At 40.8% G+C, this 21,653-nt stretch overlaps 1 protein-coding gene across 1 annotated transcript in view; it reads right to left on the bottom strand.

Moving 5' to 3' along the window:
• Window positions 1-21,653, bottom strand: part of FREM1 (FRAS1 related extracellular matrix 1) — a 182,673-nt gene that overhangs the window by 26,274 nt on the left and 134,746 nt on the right. Inside the window, exons 27-30 of the mRNA XM_006163834.1 lie at window positions 18,453-18,654; window positions 17,320-17,464; window positions 4,206-4,335; window positions 831-903 (exon numbers count right to left, since the gene is read on the bottom strand). Of these exons, the coding sequence (XP_006163896.1) occupies window positions 831-903; window positions 4,206-4,335; window positions 17,320-17,464; window positions 18,453-18,654 (550 nt within the window). The remainder of the gene's footprint in view (window positions 1-830; window positions 904-4,205; window positions 4,336-17,319; window positions 17,465-18,452; window positions 18,655-21,653) is intronic.

Below are 21,653 nucleotides of genomic sequence, written 5' to 3'. Positions count from 1 at the left end.
GGAAAGAGACAGACCTGTACAGTGTGGGAGGTGGAGCTACCTGCCCCCTCCATGGGAGTTAGGGAAACAGTGTGGGGCTCCAGCCTCAGCAATAACCATGGTTCCCCAAAAGTATGGCCGTTGGTGCGTCCATCTTAGTTCTCTATCCTCTAGCTTTCTTTGTCTTCTACCTGCTGGAATATTGCTTGCCCTGGGCAGTCTTCCAGGATTTTCCTTAGCCAGATCAGTGGCTCATCCTTTAGGTCCCACTATTAATATTTGTATTATATTAATATTTTCATGTCTATGTTTCCCAAACAATAGAACATCCTTAAGAGAAGTACCATACTTCTGTATTCCCTTTTGTTCCTAAAGATATTTTTTCCACAAATTTAAAACAAAAAAAGTACTATTCATTTAAATAATAATTTCCTCTGGAATTAACCTCTTCCAAGAAGGGGATTTTAAAATGCCCTTTAGGCATCCATGTAAATAAAACATACACAAATTTTGCATAAAATATGAGCCAATTTTATTAACGGCTCTGTGCTCGGCCTTTACATAATTTTTTAAATGACCTTCATTTTTTTCTGGATTGTTTTGAATGTTTGCATTGAATTTATAGTTGTCATTTGTTACGTTTTTTTCTTCTCATTCTAAGTAAATATTCACTTATACCAACAGCAACAACAACAAAAAAGGTAAGAGGGCAAAACCTCAAGTCCATACTCATCTCTCAGAGTGGGAGGGTATGGAGCCCTGGGGAGTTCCCAGTTGCATATCCTGTCTTCTCCACAATCTCCAGATTTGCTTACAAAAGCCACAAAATGAACTGTAGACACAAAAGTTACCTGGGTCAAACTGAATCAGTTTAGACGGGGTCACGGTGAAATCTTTTCCAACTGTGGCTGACACTTGATTGACCTTAAATGGAAAAGAAGACTTTTTAAAAATAAAAACAAATATTTTATAATAGAGAAATATCTCTTCTCCCTCTCCTAGAGTAAACTCATGTCCTTTTACTCTTTTTTTTAATTAAGTAGGTTTTTCAAATTATGATGAATCATTTTAGATCCAGCTAAATAGATCTTCCTTAAAGTTAACTTTTGCTAGACTAATATCAACAAAAATGAAAGCTTTTTCCTTTTTTTCTCTCATAAGTGATTATTGGAGGAAGTAGCATGTATTTTAAATAGCATTTGTCTCTTTGTTATGAGCACAATTTTACTGTATAACCTTTTATTTACCCCAACCTAGGTTTTATTGTTGTTGTTATGGGGCCTGTGTGCTCACCAGAGAGAGAGGGAAAATGAGAAATCACACCTTTCACTCCCCCACAGGGAATGACCATGCTATTCACCTCTCCAGATTTGGGGCACACATATTGGGTCTGTGGCTTGACCATATGGGATCCAGCACCTTAACCACCGTGCCACCTACTGGTCTCCCCAACTTAGTTGTAAAATTGTATTTCAAAGGAAAGGGAGGGAGAGAAGAGAAGAGGAGAAGAAAAAGCAGGCATTCTGGAAAACCAGAGAGATGCTCTCTCAGCCAGTTTGGGGGTATCCTGCAAGCTCCAGGCACTGAAAACCTTTGGATCTCATGAATTCAAGTCTGGTTCATTCTCTGGTTTGGATGAAGCCACCACTCTTTTCTGACGCGAATGAAGCTTTGTGGGATTAACAGATGATAAATAGCCACCTGAGGGCAGTGCACACCCAGAACCCAGGGTTTTCGAGGCGCCCATCAAGACAGTTGTGGGGAGAAAACAATCACCCTAGTCTAAGGAGCCTATTGACTACTCCTCTGCTCTTTAGTTTTAGGTCTAAAACCAAATTGGTAATTTTTTAAAAGAATTATTTTAATTTAACACCATTTATTTATTTATTTTAATTTGACTTGAGAGGGACGCACACACACAGAGGAGGGCGGTGGGGGAAAAGTAAGAAAGCAAGCCACCAGGTCTAGGACTCAAACCTCGGTCGGCCATGTGGTAGTCCAGCACCCTTAACCACCTCGCCACCTGCCAGCCCCCAAATTGGTGATTTTAAGGCTCTTGATGTCATGACTTTAAATTCCCCCCCAGTGGGTACCTGTATGTCTGAGTGTCCATAACTGGTTTGAAAAAAAGGTCATTAACAGAGAACTCTGTGCAAGCATAATAGGCAGTTGTTACTTCACATTTTTTAGACATTTATTTAGAAAACCGGGTTGATCTATTTCTGCACCTTCTTACAAACAAATGATGTGCATCACTTCACACTTTAAAATTCCTATGTCAGAGGCCTCAAACAATATGTCTATTTCAAATCAAAGGCCCTCACATATATTAATGGGTTTGTAAATGTAACATTCTGCTGAAGAAAGGTATTATCTCCTCAGCGTCCATTTGTTCTTTGTCTACGGTGCCAAGGCTTCTCCTGAACCACCTTTCATTGTGAAGAGGCAGCCCATTGTACACCTGTATCCACCATATGCTGGAAGTTACATTTCCCCGCATGGTTCCTGCACGTGCAATTACCTAGTATTTACCACCACTGAGCTTACAGAATCCTGTGTGGGAAAAGGGATGGGCTGAGGCAAAGGGCTGGAGGCATCAATCAGGTGAAAGGACTTCACTCAAGCTAGAGCCGCCCTCCCACACAGAAGCACCTTCTCTTTCCTTTTTTTTCCCCTGCTCTTCCCCTGCTCTCAGTCAGGTAGCCAATAAGCTCTGGAGTAAGGTGGCAGGTTATGATCAGGGTAGAGTTATCCTGAAAGAGTCAGGAACTGTGCTTGACAGTGTGGATTCTGCTTAAGTGACAAAGTTCCAAGTAATACCGTGCACATTCTTTCTACCTGGTAAGGTGAGTGTTAGGCGAGTTCTGGCTCAAAGCTCCAGACTAGAGCATATGGTGCTATCTATGGAGGACCAGAGGATTATTAGAAAACCAGCCAGGAAAAGTCTTTCTTTTTTCCATAAGCAATTGTTTGGAAAATTATATGTTTTCTGCTGTTTTAATAACAACAGAACAACAACAAATCTGGGGAAAATGTCTGTATCCACCAGAAAGATAAATACGGAGTTTAAATATGGTTGAATTTAGGTGTGAGAGGTTCTGAAGGTGATTTGAATTGATTATTAAAATAGAAATTTAACAAGGATGCCATTTTTCCCTAGATGCTGATTTCAGTGTCTCTTTCATCGGATTGAGGAGGGAAGTTTTTAAAGTGCATTCTCCATTGTCAAGTATATACAAATACGTCATGGTACCCTTTTCTTGAAATGCTACTGTTACATGACTTCTTTAAAAATCCTTCAATTCTAGAAGCCATAGGTTATGCTCTGTGCAGCATGTTAATGAAAAAGAACAGTGAGTTGACTAAGTCAAAAGCAATTATCTGAAAAATTCTTTATATTTCAGAGCCCCCATGTCAATATTTGCACTCCTAATTTTGCTTGACTTGGGATGGCTCTAAAGGTAGGTTTAAATCTTTTAGTTTACCTCATCTAGTGAGTCCATGAGAAGCAATCCAGGCATGTATGAAAAGAAAGCCCTCTGGGGACTGAAATTTACTCTGGGTACCTCACAGTGTGTCTTACATGGACCCTCTCTTGCTAAAGCCGAGTTTGGCTCCGTATCACTAAGTTGGATATATCTCCGTGTCACTAAGTTGGATATATCTACCTGAAAAACTGAACTTCAAACTTAAAGGGTTCATAGAAGCAAATGATCAAATTTCAATACTAAAAATGAGTTAAAATATATTCTATCTGGGGACCAGCATGTGGCATAATGGTTACATCACTAGATTCCCATGTAGTTGACCAAGGGTTTGAGTCCTGGACCTGGCAGCTTAAAACTCATGCTGGGGGTGTGTGCATGAGTGCCCCAAATCCCAAGAGGAGACTGGAGGAGAAGGGATTGTGGTATGGGTCATAAATACCCCATGGGGGGTGATTTCCCGCTTTCTGTCTGTCTCTGTCTCTTTCTGTCTCTCTGGTGAGCACACACACCCTATAGCAAAAATCTCTCTAGAAGAAAAAAATCCTACCGAAGAGTCGATGAACATACACAAAGCATGGTGGGACTAAGAGATTTTGTACTTAGAATCTTTAGAATAGTATGACACTCCTGCTGTTTAAAATTTCCTTGGTCACTCAAAATTTTTATAAGAAAATCATCAAGGGCACCAACCATCAGTTTTAAGTTTGAGCTTGAAAATTTCCTCTTTGGAGTTCTTACCTTTATACCCACAAAAGCCGAGTCCATGGAGTATCCCCTTCTGGTAATTTCCAAGGGCAACACACCCACATTTTCACAGACTTCATATTCAGACTGTGACCATTCGACATGAGACCATTTCAATTCCAAACTGTTCATGAAAGAAAAAGAAAAGGGAAATCATAAGAAACACACAGTAACCGCCTGTGGACTCTACTGGATATATCTGCTGGGAAGGATGTGGAGTCACTGATGGCATCATGCTGGTTGACCAACTTACACCAGTGGGAGAAATTTCTTACATTTGTTTGGTGTACTTCAACACACAACTTTGACTAAAAATATTGTATTTGATCTTTAAAATAACCCTGTGAGGTAGGCAGAGAAAGTATTAAAATTCCCTTTTACAGTCAGGCAGGTGGCATGGTGGTTAAGGCACTGGACTTCCACATGGCTGACCATGATTCGAGTCCTGGACCTGGTGACTTGCTTTCTCACATTCCCTTTCTCTCTCTCTCTAATCAAATTTTTAAAAATGATAATAATAATAATTAATAAAATGAAATCAACAGTTTTTTTAAAAAATAAAAATTTCTTTTTACATATGTAAAAACTAAGATTAAAAGACTGCTGAAGGTTCCTCCGGTTTAAATGACAAAAATAGGGAATTCAAGTTTGAGGGTTCTGAAGGAAAAAGAACCAGCAGTTGCTAAGGTCAAGGCGACATTCCTTTTTGGAGAAGGCATTGATATGGTCTTTGCTATGCTATCTTGTGGGCTTCCTCACTGGTGCAATAAGAATTGCTCCAAACAAAGATCTTCTCTAAACTTGAGCTCACTTTTGAGGATGTGCCTAGGAATGAAAGTGTACAGGTGCTTTGTAACTGTCATCTCTTCTTCCTTCTGTGCATATAAAAGGGCTGCACTAATACGTAGTTTGGATAAACCATATGTGGGGTTTTCAAAAAGTTTATGGAAAATGCAAATTTTTAACAACTATTCATAGATTTCAATTTCTTTTGCACCAAAATAAATTTATACTTCAATTCTATTTCCCACTAACTTTTTGAAGTCTCCTTGTACAACTGAATAAACCTGATAAATAGAGGGTGGGTCTTGTTTCTACAACATATTCAATGAGTTCAACATTTGTGGGAACTGTCATTTAATCTTCATCACACTAAGTTGGGTATATCTCCCTGTAAAACTGAAAGGAGCTTCATTATTGTTTTCAAAAAGCAAAGAAACCATGCCTTGAAATGTCACATAACTACCTCAAAGACAAAAAGCTATGACCAAATTAACAGGTTGCAGAGATAAAATTCAAGCATAAATCTGATGCCAACTCTTCTATTCTTCCTCTACCATTTCTCTTCCTAACTGAAGTTCTTCACAATTTCTGTCTGAGCTGAAGCAGAGCTATACAATTTTATCTTTACCATGAAATGCTTCCTTCTTTTAAGGGAGACTATTGAAATGTTTCACCTAAATATTTCTCTCCAAGTATGTTCTTACCTTTTTTAATCCCCTGGTGCCCTAGTGACATAAAAAAGAAATATTCTTTATGACAGTTTAACACGCTTCCATTACTTTTGTTTAATGTTTTCCTTTTTATTCTAAATTTAGAAAACCCTCAGCGGGGGACCAGCAGTTAGCATAATGGCTATGTCGCTGGACTCCCATGTAGTCGACCGTGGTTCACATCCCGGACCCGGTGGCTTAAACTCACGCCGGGCGCATGTGCGTGCATGCCCAAGATCCCGAGAAGAGAATGGAGGAGAAGGGATTGTGGCGTGGTCATCCCCCCTAGGGGGTGATTTCTCGCTTTCTGTCCCTCTGTCTCTCTCTGCCTTTCTGGCAAGTGCATGTGCCCTATAGCAAAAACCTCTCAAAAAAAAAAAAAAGAAAGAAAACCCTCAGCGGATGCCTTACTATACTCCTCAAACTTACAAACAGATTCAGACTCTTCTTTTTTTAGAGATTTTTTGCTATAGGACACATGCACTCACCAGAAAGACAGAGAGACAGAAAGGAAGAAATCACCACCCCCCACCAGGGGGGAATGGCCATGCTGCAGTCCCTTCTCCTCCATTCTCCTTGGGATTTGGGGCACATGTGCACATGCACCCAGTGTGAGCGCTGGGTCTGGGATGCAAACTGTGGTCAACCGTGTAGGAGTTCAGGAAGGTAACCACTAAACCATCTGCCACTGGTACCCAGACTCTTTTTAATTTTTAAATTTATTTATTTATTTTAAAGATTACTTTTTCATATAGTTTATTATTAATATCATTATTATTTTAATTTGCTATAAGACACATGGGTTCACCAGAGAGAGAGAGAAAGAGATTGAAAGCAGCCAGGTCTGGGACTCAAATCACAGTCAGCCATGTGGGAATCCAGCGCCTTAACCACCATGCCACCTGCTGGCTCCTAAATTAATTAATTAATTTATTAATTAATTTATTTATTTATTTTGGAGAAGATTTTGCTATAGGGCACATGTGCTCGTCAGACAGAGAGAGACAGAGATTCAGAAAGCGAGAAATCACCCCCCAGGGAGAATGGCCACACTGCAATCCCTTCTCCTCCATTCTCCTCTTGGGATCTTGGGCACGCACGCACACACGCCCAGTGTGAGTTTTAAGCCACCGGGTCCAGGATGCGAACTGCAGTCGACTACATGAGAGTCCAACGACATAGCCATTACACTAACTGCTAGTCCCCTAAATTTATTTTTTATAATTCCTTTTTACTACTTTTTCCTTTTTCTTTCTCTTTTCTTTTCTCTTCTTTTCTCTTCTTTCTTTCTTTATTTGGGGGTGGGCAGAACTAGAAATTCTGGGTGCTACCAAATGGAATCAAGTTTGCAAATTTCAGTCTCTCTAGGCTTTCATAGGGGCCACTGATAGCACTGGTTTATGGTTGAGGGAGATGGGTAGGGTGGAAACAGAATTATTGGAGGGGGGTCACGAATCTGTATAAAAATGCACATCTATTAAATGAGTAGATATGGAAGTTATGGTTACTGGTATGCTGGACTTCATAAATGTTTTGACTTGGAAACAGGATTCATCTTTATATTAAAACTTATTGGAGGGACCAGAAGTTGGTGTAATGGCTATGTCACTCAACTCCCATGTACTCAACTGTGGTTCAAATCTCAGACCCGGTGACTTAAACTCACGCCAAGTGCATGTGCGTGCATGCCCAAGATCCTGAGAGGAGAATGGAGGAGAAGGGATTGTGGCGTGGCCATCCCCCCTGGGGGGTGATTTCTCACTTTCTGTCTCTCTGTCTCTCTCTGTCACTCTGGCAAGCACATGCGCCCTATAGCAAATAAATCTCTCCAAAAAGAAAAAAATATATCGGAAACTTCATGGGGTTTTGATACAACTACATTAAAATCTGGTATGAAACAGATCAAGAAATAAAGAAATAAATGACTATGCTTAAAAAATTACAAGATTATAACCAACATGGATATCAGAGATGCCGAAAGAAATAACACATTGCAAAGAAGTTTTTAAAGGTCCAGGTAAATGAGCAAGGGGGAAAATCAGTTAAGAGCATTAATAGAGGCAAACACAGAGATTAAATGGGAAGGAAAGGAGGACAGCAGGAAGAGTGAATAGATAAATTTAGATGGGTTCAGCTAAGTCTCGATAAGGTTCAAGCGAGTTTCCCTGTCCAGTTCTTTTGACAACCCCTCCATTGCTAATGCTAACACAGACAGGAAAATGCATCAAGGCCATGCACAGACTCAGACTCAGATGACCTCTAGGCCTGAAGCTAAATGCAACTGGATTGCTGATCTAGACCCAGAAGGAACCACTCAGAGGGCTGTTCAGTTTCCAAACATGAAGGGTCTTAGTGTTTGAGCATATATGTGCATTTCCCTAATGCATCATAAGTATGCTGCATAATGTTTACGGATTAAAATTGTCATTATAGGGACCAACAGATGGCACAGTGGTTACATTGCTGGACTTCCACATGGCCAACTGTGGTTCGAGTCCCGGACCCGGAGGCTTGATTGAAACTCACACTGGGCATGTGTAAATGTGTGCCCAACATCCTGAGAGCAGAACAGAGGAGAAGGATTGTGGCAAAGGTATCCCCCAGGAAGTGTGTGTGTGAGATTTCTCATTTTCTGTCTCTCTATCTCTCTCTCTCTCTCTCTCTCTCTCTGGCAAATGCAAAACTCTCTCAAAAAAAGATTGTCATTATATAATGCTCTTTTTTATTTTTTAAAAATGATTCACTACTGGGAACCAGCAGTTAGCGTAATGGCTATGTCGCTGGACTCCCACGTAGTCGACCGCGGTTCATGTCCTGGACCCGGTGGCTTAGAACTCACGCCGGGCGCGTGTGCATGTGTGCCCAAGATCCCGAGAGGAGAATGGAGGAGAAGGGATTGCGGCGTGACCATCCCCCCTGGGGGGTGATTTCTCGCTTTCTGTCTCTATGTCTGTCTCTGTCTGTCTGGCGAGCGCACGCGCCCTATAGCGAAAATCTCTCCAAAAAAAAAAAAAGATTCACTACAAATAATGAAGATCTATTAAAAAGCCACAAAATGTAAGCCAGGTTGTATATTTTTCAGAAAAATTCTTACATAGCAAGGCACCTGCATACCTATAGGATATGTGTAACATATTTTTTTAATGTGGTTTTCGGAATTTTTTTTTTTTGCAGTAGTGTATTTGGGAAGATTTTTCTATTGTGAAACTGATTACTGAGACTTCTATTGTGAAACTGATTACACAGACACCTAGGAGAAAAATAAGATATGGAGTCAATCACTTGGGAATTTTCCTTGCAAGACTCCATGAAGCTCTACATTTAGCATCATGTAAGTATCCAGATACAGTAGCATAGGAGAGACAGAAAGTTCTGGATGGGTAGGTGTCATGTAAATAAAGGTTGGTTTACATCTCATTTCTTATAGACTTATTTATTTCATTTCATTTATTATCATTATCATTTTTTAACATGCTATAGGGCATGAGCACTTACCAGAGAGAAAGAGAAAGTGAGAAAGCAGGTTGCCAGTTCTGGGACTCGAACCATGGTTGGCCATGTGGCAGTCCAGTGCCCCAACCACCATGCCACCTACTGGCTCCTATATCTCCTCATTTAATGACCCCCCCTGTTTTCCTACAGCTTTGAGAAAACTCATTCTATACTTAGAAATGAAGGTTCAGACAAACTTCATGTGAAACCCCAATAGCAATCATTTCAAGCTATTTAGCAGGAGGTAAAATACTCAAGCTCGACTGACATTTTGGGGAAGCTAGTTCCTCACTGCGGGAGGCCATCCTGTGCACTGTAAGATGCACCAGGTCCTGGACCCTGACACAGTAGTAAAACGTGACACTCTGGGAGGCTGATCCACATGAGGAGATTGACATTAGAGACCTCCTTGAGGGAGGTATGCATGTGCCCATGATCCAGGGCTGGATGAAGCTGGGGGTGGATCATGACATCGATGGTCCTTTGGGGGTGCTATCTCTCTGTCTCTCACTTACAGGAGAAATAAACTTAAAAAAATGTCGAGGGGACAGGGGAGGTGTGGTGGTTACATTACTGGACTCCCACATGGCCAACTGGTTCAAGTCCCATATCTGATGGCTTGAAACTCATGCCAGGTGCTTGTGTGTGCATGCCCAAGATTCCAGGAGGAGAATGGAGAAGGGATTGTGGCATGATCATCCCCCTGGGGGGGTGATTTCTCAGTTTGCCTTTCACTCTCTCTCTGTCTCTTTCTCTCTCTCTCTGGTGAGTGCATACACCCTAAGGCAAAAACCTCTACAAAAAAAATTAGCAACATCCCGGACCTTGACATATTTGAAGCAGTCATACCATATTTCCCCGCTTAAAAGAATCAAAAAGGTTTCCAGACATTGCCAAATGTCCCTCAGGAGGAAAGTCTTCCCAGTAGACAACTACCTCCTTAAGTACTTTTGGGGTTCTCATCACAATAGAAAATCTGATTCAATGTGAAAACTGAAATTTGGTTCTCAAGAACCACTATTGGGAATGGAAATACAGCACGGGTTGGGAGGCATCAAATTGGATTAGAAGTCATGAGATTTCTGGTCCACCATGCAAAGCAGTCAGACAGGAAAAACTATCTAAACATCCAACTTAAAATTACAGCCTCTTCCTCACAGCCCAGCCCCTGGACTCCCCTTTACCCTGACCAGCGTTTTCACTTTCCAAAGCACGTATCATGTTTCACACATCATCTTGTGTACTTAGATATGTACTCTATAAGCTGCGAGGAAACACAGGTCTTTGGTTCGCCGACATAGCCCAAGTTTCTCGCAGAATGTCTACAACATATTGGCCGCTCAGTAAATCTTTAGTAATTGAATAAATAAATCTTATTTAGCTCTTTGTTTCCCAAACTCAAGTGACCACTTCTCACCAACCTTATTAATGTCGTCTTTCATACAATAAAAAAATGCTTGGCTAGTGATCCTCCCACATTCTCTCTAGCCCTGACTTACTCTGGAACCTCTGACTAGGACTTGACTTTATGAGAACAGAGAGAAAGGCAGAATTGACAAAAAGAGTATTCTAACATAAGTCCTAATTTCTTAACACGCAGCACGTATGCGATCTGCTGAGACATGTGTGCGGTTCTCAGCAGGTGGTCATGTCTGGAGGCAGTTTTGATGGTTACGTCTGAGCAGAGGGTGGTACTGGCACTCAGTGGACACAGGCCGGGGATGCTGCAGGACACCCTTGTATGCACAGGACCCTCCCCTGACAGAGAACTGTCTGTCCCCAATGTCACAAGACCAAAGTTGAGAGTAAAGAGCATGTACCTTCTGATGTCGTGTTTTGTGACTATTTGATCCATTTATACGAAGAGACAATAAGCTGAAAGAAACACGTGGGATGAACACATCAGTATGGGATTCGGGATGCTAATCTAGGTTAACAAGAGTCTGTGAAATGGTACTTAGCCTCTCTTTGCCTGTTCCTTCGCTTCCCGAAGTGTAATAGCAATGACTCTGCACTTCAAAGGGGTTAAATGACCCTTCATGAATACTCATTAAGTATTTGGGGCTTCTCCGTAAAATGTTTTATAGAAGTTAACATTATGATTAAATTATTACTCTTAAAACCGATCATTTACAATCAAGTAGCATATGACTGAAGAAAATGAAAATACTAAAAACTATCTTCCAACATTCAATATAAGACCTAGCAATTCAAAGATGAGATAATTAAGCTCCATAATCTAATGCTACAAACGCCTATGTTTTCATTTTTCTCCTGATAATGGGGAAACGTTGTTTAGCCAAGATACAACATAGTGAGTATCCACACCGAGTGCGTGAGAGTCCAACTCCTCTTGCAGTCACTCACCACTGTGTGATTCCAGTCAGCAACTCAGACTCTCTGGGCCCCTGTTTTCATTATCTTCACAATGAGGAGAAATACGCACATGTCAAATGATTAAAAAGAAAATTGGTTCATATGTACGAAGTACCTGTACACAGTAGGTGCTTAATAAATGCTACTTTTCTTCCCTTCTTTTGCACTTTTCTAAAACCTAGTCTGGAAACGCTTTAAATCTGGCTTACAGGTAACATGCGGGAATCAGGAGCCAACAGTTTTTCAGCTTCTGCCTATTCAAGGTGTTTCCTAAAGGCAGTTAAAACATACCAAAGTTTGCCTGATACAAATTCCTTTTTTTTAAAAAAAAAAAAAGTCTTCTGTCCTCTTTTAAGGTCAGGAATAAAAAACAGAACAACTAGAATGTGGGTCCTAGAAGAAAGAGAAGAATGAGAATGGGGCCACTCCTGTGGCCTACTAGTAAAAGAGCCACATTCCACATGACTGACCACATGGTTCAAATCCCAGCCTGGGCAACTTGAAAACACACACCGAGTTCATATCATGCATGCCCCAACACCCAACAGGGTGGAGAAATAGAGGACGAAGGATGGCAGCATGGCCACAGCCCTCTGGGGATTTCTCTCCCTCTCTTTATCTCTCTTTCTCTGGTGAGTGCACTCTTTTCCTGGCAATTTAAAAACAGAAAAAAAAAAAGGGGCCAGCAGGTGGCATGGTGATTAAGGCACTGGACCCCCGCATGACTGACTATGGTTCAAGTCCCTGACCCAGAGCTTTGAAAATCACATGAGGTACATGTGTGTGCATGCCCAAAATCCTGGGAGAGAATGGAGGAGAAATGATTGCAGCATGGCCATCCCCCCTGGAGAATGATTTCTCACTTTCTGTCTCTCCGTCTCTGTCTCTCCAGGAAGTATATGCACCCTATAGCAAAAAATCTCTCAAAAATGAAATCAGAATGTTTGCAATCACACAGCAGTTGGAGAGAGGCCACTGAATTATCGAGAACTTTGGCATAAGTCAGCCTCTCATTTGAAGTTCACTTTTTTCAGTGACACAAGGAAGAGGTCCATGTGGAAGACAGACTAGGAAAACTGACTTGGTCAGAAGTTGGCTTCATTCTGGGGTGCCTTTGATGGGACGAAGCGGTTCCTGTGTAACTCAGCATGGAAGTTTTACAGATTACCCTTAAAATGCAATTTGGACTAGAGAATGGGTGTAGTCTTATCCATGAGTCACGCCACAGCAGGAGCCCAGAAGATGATAGCTCACCAAGAAGGCTGAAAGGTCGGTCAGGGTTCACGCCCACTGTCACTCTTCCGGTGATGTCTGAGCCATGAGTGAAATGCTTTGAGCCTTGTCATCCTCAGAAAATTGTGTTTCTCAAATTAGACAGTACCTGAGAAAGCACCTAGTACCGTGCCTGAAATGGGTTCTTGGCCAAATCTAAACCTTTCTGCAATTTTCCATGGATTTCAGTGGCATACATAATTTCTATCTACTAATGCCATCCAAATATATTATATAAAAAAAAAAAAGAAAAAAAGAAAAAAATTGTTCTCTGAGCTATTGTGTGCATGTGTGTGTGGAGGGGAGAGTCAGGGGGAAGGAATAATGGAGGAGGGAACGGGGGAGGACCACTCTGCAGCCCAGTCAGGTGGAGATACACTGCATGTTCCAGCCCTCCCTTAGTGATTCCCACCTTGATTCTGGGATGTGATACAATTAAACAACCATGCATGCTAGCTAGTTGTCAGTAACTTGATTAAATCCACTCAAATCAGCATTTGCTAATATTTTAAAAAGATAAAACATCTATTGATCCTTTGGGACTGAACTCTGAAGAAACACTACAATAGCAAAAACTTACTAACAATTAAGATGCTGGAATATCCCCACTGAACACTGGTGCTTCTCATGCTCTAAATGAGCCCCCTTTCTGCTCCATTATACACTCACTACTCCCTTTAGCTTCATTCTAGAAGGTCTTCTCCCCTTCAAATACATAGAATATTAATCCTGTCTAAGCCAAAGAACACAAAATTCCTTGGTATTTAGATTACTGGTTCATAAGCACATTGATTGCTTAGTTTGTGAATCATTCTGGAATCAATTCCTAATTATATGTGGGGTTTCTAATCCATCAAAAGCTTCCAGGATACATCTCCAAACAGTCAATTGAGGGGCTCACATGAATTAAAAACAGCAATAATCACCACCCCAAGTTACATTTTTTAGGGACTTTAAATATTGGGTCATTGGAAAAGTCATGATGCATTTTTGCATAGACAAACCTAGAAAAATACATCATGACTTTTATATATTTTATCTCATTTGTCTCTCTGAACTAATTGTGGTATTACCCCATTTTACAGATGAGATAACTAAGTCTTTTATGATCATTCAGTGAATAGTAGAGCCAAAGTTCAAACTCTTTTAGTTCTAAGTCCAGTGATTCAATATCTGTAATTCCCAGTGTCCTAGATATGAAATGCACACTAAGGTTGAAACTTGTCATCTACATTAAAAAAAAATAAACTTACACCTTAAGGTCCTTGAAGAGTAAATATCCCTTCTTTCTTGCTGCCTAAGTGGCCAAGAACAGAGTTAAGGCTGCTGCTACGAAGCTTTCCTGCCAGTTCTGCTGCATCCTGGGGAAGGAGTAAGGTCTCAGGTAGGGACAGCCACACTGCCTGGGCCTAAACCCCAGCCCCTTCACTAACGGCTACGTGAACTTGGGCAAGTCACTTCCTCACCCTGTGCCTCAGCTTCCTCACCTGTAAATGCTGGATTACTGCCACGAAAAGGATGGTTTTGATGATGAAATAAATAGCAATGAAACAGAGCAATCAATGATGATATTCCAACTGCGAACTGTGGCTTACACTGTATCAGCACATGTACCCAGGTTCTGGCCGGTGGTTCTTGCCAGTTGTCTTTGGAAGACAAACCAGTATCCATTACACAGTTGTTTACCAGAAAAATGTGCACAGAAACACCTACTTACAGGTAAGGTTGGGGACAACTATATCATTAAAAAATTATGGAGATAAATGTAGGGTAATTTCTCTTTTCCCCTCCCACTCAGAAGAGAAACAACCTCATTTATGTCACAATCAAACCAAAGTTCTTTCTGTGTTACCCCTTGGTAGGCATACACTGCAGCATCTTGTTCTACTGGTTCCGATTATTTCAAGCAGGAACCTCTCCAGCACAGGCATATGAAAATTTATGTCCAGCACAAGCAAGAGTTTATTTAAAAGAGCCACAACGGCCAGCCTGTGGCCTAGTCATTAAGGCAGCTGAGTCCTGGACCTGGCAGCTTGAGAAGCCTGCCCTGCACCTGCGCGAACATGCCCCAAATCCCAATAGAACTGAGAAATGGAGGAGAGGGGATGGTGGCGTGACCATGCCTCATCGAAGGTACTAGCTCCCTGTCCCTCTCTCTTGCTCTCTCCTGGGAAAAATTAAATAAAATAAAAGAGTTGCAATTGAGGTTATCATCACATTAAATAAATTCTGCTGCGATTCTGAAATCAAATGAAGTTTCTTTAAAAACGTAAATTAGCCAATGTCCTTAATAATAACAAGGAATGAAAAGGGCATGTGGGCGAAGCAGTATCAATCCAGTGGCATTACTGGGAGAAAAAAATGGTCAGCTACATGATGTTCACACATGAGGTACCAAAGGCTAGCATTGGCCAGTAGCAAGTCGGATCAATATTTTTAGTTGAACTATTTAAAAACTCATTTAAAAAACAAGAGAAGTTAATGTATTGGTTTAGGAGCAATTTCTCTTTCTTTTTTGTTCTTCTTACATTTTTCTTGAGAATTCAGAATGTTTATTTGTAGGTAACTGGTATGTTTTCTGTAAAGACTGATCCTGAGGAATCATTTCTTTTAGGCAAAAGCAGTTTAATGGATTTTAGTTTGTAACCTCAGGATTATATTTTAATGTCAAGGGCTAGGACTTTCTTGTTCACACCTATTTCTCAGCTTCTAGTACTGTCTGGCATATAGTAGTGACTCAATAAAAATCAGTGGAGTTAATAAATTTGGGCCAGGTACGACACCAGATCAATGGAAGTGGGACTTGTTTGGATGCCCATTTTTTTTTTTCTGACAATGACTATAGAGACCTCTGCTGGCGACTGTTGGAACTACAATTCAGGATCGGAATGAGAATGAAGAGCCTGAGGAGAGGTTTTTATTCCTTTGTCCATATTCCATCATAAAAAGGCCATAACAGGGCCATCCTCCCTTATGGTGTTTGGTATGACTAAGATATGATGAACGTTAAAGCTGGGGTAAATACGCAACTTTTCTTTGGGATGAGCCGAGCATCAAATGAAAACAAAAACAGAAACAAACAAACAAACAAAACCCAGAAAACAAGCAGCTTAAGAATTTGTCACTGATCGGCCTTTCTATGACCACCCACTAGCTGGTCAGTTATTCAAGATCCACAGTCATGAAAAGTCTAGAATAGGAATCCAGTCAGTAATATTTACTATGGTCTGCTTATCTAGTTCATTGTGAGGATTATGTTAGTCTTGTTATTCTGAGGGTCATAGAAGAGAACTTCAAAAAGCCTGTGGAAAAAATAGAATTGAAGTATGACTTTATTTTGGTGCAAAACAATTTTGAAACCCACCCACCGTTGCTCATGATAACGTTTCCATGAACTCGTCAAAGACCCCCTCACACACTTTATACGCCTTCCACGTGTCACTGATACCTCCCCATGTCTACTCTCCTCTCTGCAATCTTCACCTCACCTCTGCTAGGGTTCTGAACTCATTAGGAAGACAGTTTCAAGCAACTTCATGTTTTTTTGAAAGAGAAGGCTGCCCTTCTCACTACCTCACTTTGCCTGCTTACTACAGTAACACGGTCCTAGAGTGACCTCTGGCTGCACGATTTATACATGTGTCTGTGAGCTCCATCCTGAAGGCTAGGCAGTTGTCAAGACAGAAAGCTCTCTGTGTGTAAAACTGTGTGCAGTCACCTGCATGATGTAAAGGACCCAGCCACAGACAACTTCACATTCCTAAAACGGTCTAGTAGCAGTGGTATTTTAGATTTGTGTGATAGGGAATGTGTGCTTGCCAGAGAGAAACAGAGAGAGAAGGAAAGTGAGAAATCATCCCCCAGGGAGATGGCCACACCGGAATCCCTGCTCCTCCACTCTCCTCTCAGGATTTTGAACACGCACACACATGCACCCAGTGTTTTTTTCAAGCCATGGGTTCTGGACCTGAACCACAGAGTCAGCCATGTGGGATCCAGCACTTTAACTACCATGTCATTCGCTGGCCCCCAACCTCACATTTTAAAAAATATTTTAAAAATTTATTTAATTCATTATTATTTTTTTTTTATTTGCTACAGAGCACATGTGTTCACTAGAGAGATGGAGATAGAAAGCAAGAAAGTAAGTCCCAGAAAGAAAGTCCCAGGCACGAGGTCTGGGACTCAAACCATTGTCAGCCATGTGGGAGTCCAGCATCTTAATCACCAAGCCACCTGCTGGCTCCCACTCTCACTTTTAATATATCTATACTCTAAAGCTATTGGTTTACCCATGATCAAGCAGTGAGAAAAAGAAGATTTGCTCTCCAAAATAAATTCTATGAACTTGTGAAATGATGTCTCAATTTATCTTATTAGGTCTGAAAAAGAACATTTCACTTTCCTCCTTAGATACATTCTGTGCATTATATGCAGGAATATTAAATAAGCAAAAAAAAAAAAAAAGAAATTACATTTGAGGAGCACCAGAATTCCCGGCTGGGTCCATGATTTGAAATTCCATAATATCTGAATTTACTTCTGAAGATGGGTTTATGATGTAAAGAATGGTCTTACTGTTTAAGTCCTTTTGGCTAAATTTCTCATGGATAAATTCACCTACAAAAAGAAAGAAAGAAATCCTATAGCTAATAAAACAAACCATTGAAGAGGAGCTGATCTAATAGCATGGCTATTTTATCTTAAACACAGCTTAAAAAGAGTCAAAATACATTTTTTTTGAGAGATTTTCGCTATAGGGCGCATGCGCTCACCAGACAGACAGAGAGATATAGAGACAGAAAGCGAGAAATCACCCCCCAGGGGGGATGGCCACGCTGCAATCCCTTCTCCTCCATTCTCCTCTCGGGATCTTGGGCACGCACGCACACGTGCCCGGTGTGAGTTTTAAGCCCCCGGGTCCGGGACACGAACCGCAGTCAACTATGTGGGAGTTCAGCAACATAGCCATTACGCTAACTGCTGGTTCCCACCAAAATACATTTTTAAGAAGGAATTAACATGATGCAACTATATTAGAATACAGATGCAATGAACTTACATGATGTTTTCATTTTATTTTGCTTCAGAAACATTTGCCTTACAGAAAATATAAAAATACAGAGATGGGGAGTAGGAAGGTACAGTTATAAAAATCTGGAGTTCTGTGCCTGTTCAGTGATATTACCATTGTCTTCAGGAAGCAGAAATACTTTGCAACACAGAGAACACATTAGGGGAAAATAAAACCCAGATTTAAAAAACAAAGAATGAACATCTTTTGGAATTCACGAGAGTTGAAAAAATTAGTCACAAATATGGATCCAGTCCTGATACTGTGTTCCTTTATAGTATAATCTGGTTGTTGAAAAAAATTATAAACAATGAACAGCTGCATATCAGTATTTGGTCCTCCCAGTCAGGATGAATTTAGGAAAGTTCACTTCAAGCCCTCTTTAGCACCAATATTGATTTATATACTACATCTATCAGGAAGCCCTCGGGAGTGTTTACCAACTGGGCCTGCACTTAATTTAATTACTCCCTAGCCCCGCCAGCCACTAGGTATTTTAAAAGGAGCAGTTACAAGGATTAAGAAAGTCGGTACCTGTTGTTGTGTTCTCCAGACGTCCATGTTGTGGGCCTCGTAAAATCTTAAAGACGATCTGATCGTCCTCCGTGTCAGGGTCTGAGGCCTTCAATACGCGTGAAGTGATGTAAATCCCGTAACAGCCATTTTTCAGCAGCCCCACTTGAGAAGGGGAATGCAAGCATGTGATCTGGGGGGCTGTTTTGTCTAACTGGTCCACCTGAATCATCAATAAGGACATGTATTATCCAAAGACTTCTCACCCTCACAGGACGCGGGCCTCAATAGGTCAACGACACACTCTCCCAGTTTCAGATCCCTTATATTCCTCATTTGTTAATTTCTGCTAAAGACTGACTTGTTTACAACACCCTCAGCAAATGTCACATTGCCTGGAACAGAGGCCAACTTTCCATTGCAAATATTGATTCCATTAAATAGGGGGGAAATTATATATATATATATATATATAATTTCATATATATATATGAAACTAGTAATGGAAAATTATCGATGATAACATGTATGATTAAGCCACTATGCAGTGTATTCTGGATGGGAAATCACATTTTGTATGCTGTGATGATGCTCCACGAATGAATGTAAAGTTAATTATTTGGGAAAACACTGTACTCCCAATCCATCCACTCTCAACCCTCATCTGGTCACTGTACCTGGAACAGTGAGTGAATCACAACAGAAACCCAGGGAACATTTGCTGAGGGAATACATTAAAATTGACTCGAGTATGGTATTGCAAAAAACGATATTAGCTTTGCTGAAGGACTTCCCTGTCTTCTCTGGGTTTAGTGATTTACAGAATCAGAATTGTAAAGGTTTATGAAGAGAACTTTTTTTGGCATGCCTTGGTTCAAATGTAAACATTTTGAATAAAAATAGAACTGTCTCACTAAGAAAGGTGAAAGGTGATTATTCTCAGATGTCTGTATATTGTTTCCGTGAGGCTGAGGCCCAGGAACCTAGCAGGTATACTCAGTTTGTAAAGATGGTAACTGTTCTCATCCCCGAGTGAGGTTCACCGCTGTGAAGGATGCCACTCACGCACGATAGTCTGTGAGGAGCTCAGTCTGCCGGGCAAGTGACTGCTGTAGGTTACGGATGGGGCAGGTGTGGATGGATTCACACAGATTCACAGACACGAGAATGCTGTTCTCAGTCCTCTCTACGTTAGTCTCTCAATTCCTACATTCGTTTACTCCACAATGATCCTACTACAACTGTTAGCTCGTCCCAGGAAAAGAATGAATTCACGCCAATGATAAAACTCATATATACTATAATAAACAAATGTGCAGCCATGATAAAGAATAAGGGGTAAGATGAATAATAAAAACTAATAAAAATTTTCTACAATTGTGTTCATTTATAAAACCCAGAAACTTATGGAAGGCCATTATAATATGTTTGAGAAGGGGAATGCAAGCATGTGATCACTGTAGCGACGTACAGTGATCAAATGAATAAAGTAATTAAAAAACAGGAAATTCAGAGTAAGTGCAAAGTATTAACTCTGAAAAACTGTAGATATGTAAATTAAGTTGCCACAGAAGACATCAAAAACAAAAATATGTTTTGTTAAAGACAACTACATCCACGGGACCAGCTGTTAGCGTAATGGCTATGTCACTGGACTCCCACGTAGTCGACCGCGGTTCGAGTCCCGGACCTGGTGCCTTAAACTCACGCTGGGCGCGTGTGCGTGCGTGCCCAAGATCCCGAGAGGAGAATGGAGGAGAAGGGATTGTGGCGTGGCCATCCCTCCGAGGGGGTGATTCCCCGCTTTCTGTCTCTCTGTCTCTCTCTGTCTGTCTGGCAAGCGCACACGCCCTATAGCAAAAATCTCTCCAAAATAAATAAATAAATAAATAAATAAAGACAACAACATCCTTACGTTTGTATAAGCATAGAGAAAAATCTAGAAGCATCTGCAAGAAACTGTCATTTGTTTCAGGGTGGGGAAAATTATAGCACCTCTTCTGTTTATTTTTATAAGGGATTTTGTTACACAAAACACAGTTTTTTCCTTCTCAGATTGGCAAGGGTCTTTTGTAAAATCAAAATAATCAGCAGGTGACACGGTGGTTAAGGCACTGGACTTCCACATGGCCGACTGCAGTTTGAGCCTTGGACCTGGTGGCTTGAAAATCATGCCAGGTGTGTATGCATGCCCAAAATCCCAAGAGGAGAATGGAGGAAAAGGGACTGTGGCCTGGCCATCACCCCTGGGAATGATTTCTCACTTTCCCTCTCTCTATGGCAAGCTCATGCACCCTATGGCAAAAAAAAAAAAGAAACACAACCTGTGTTAGGAAATATGTTCAGACACAAACATTTTTATATTTTGCTCGTAGAAGTGCAAAATGGTAAACATTTTCTAGAGAAACAATTTTATGTATCCTACAGAAACATCTAGAAGTATACATAAAAGTGTGTGTGTGTGTGTGTGTGTGTGTGTGTGTGTGTGTATGTGTGCGTGTGTTAGGACAGCAGGTGGCATGGAGGTTAAGGAGCTAGAGTCCCATGTGGCCAGCTTTGTGGTTCGAAATCTAGATCTGGTGGCTTAAGAGCCACACCATGGTGGTGTCCAATATCCCAGGAGGAGAGCAGAGGAGAAAGGATTGCAGTATGGCCATTTTCCCAGGGAATGATTTCTCACTGTCCTTCTCTCTGTCCTCTCTGGCCTTCTCTCTGGCCTTCTCTCTGTCTCTCTCCAGCAAGTGCATGTGCCCTATGGCAGTAACAAAAGAAGTAGAAGTCGAGAGATGTAGAATGACTACCAGAAGTTGGGAAGCATGGGGTGGGAATTAAAGGATGTTGACTAACAGAAACACAAATGCATATACACAGAAGGAACAATACCTAGTGTTAGAAAATACAGCAGGGAGAATGTAGTTAACAATTTACTGGATACAATGTTTCAAATGGTGGAGAGGAGGGATATACTAATGACTTTGATTTAATCATTACACATTGTATTCATTTACTGAAACATCAGTTGTAACAACTGTCATGTTAATAAAAATTCATTCAAAAAGAAAAATGACATTAATAGACAAAAGTGTGGGATAGAACTAATAACAATTAAAACATAATTTAAATATAATTGTTAATTTGTACAAAGTGCGTCATATAAACTGTGTCATTGGCATCAATACCTTTCTTCTTTTTTTTCCCTGTGCATCATTTTATATATATATA

The sequence above is a fragment of the Tupaia chinensis genome, unplaced genomic scaffold (assembly GCF_000334495.1).
Source record: "Tupaia chinensis unplaced genomic scaffold, TupChi_1.0 Scaffold143247_2, whole genome shotgun sequence".
Classification (NCBI taxonomy): domain Eukaryota; kingdom Metazoa; phylum Chordata; class Mammalia; order Scandentia; family Tupaiidae; genus Tupaia; species Tupaia belangeri.
Note: the sequence above shows the minus strand (reverse complement) of the source record. Positions and strands in the feature narration are given on the sequence as shown.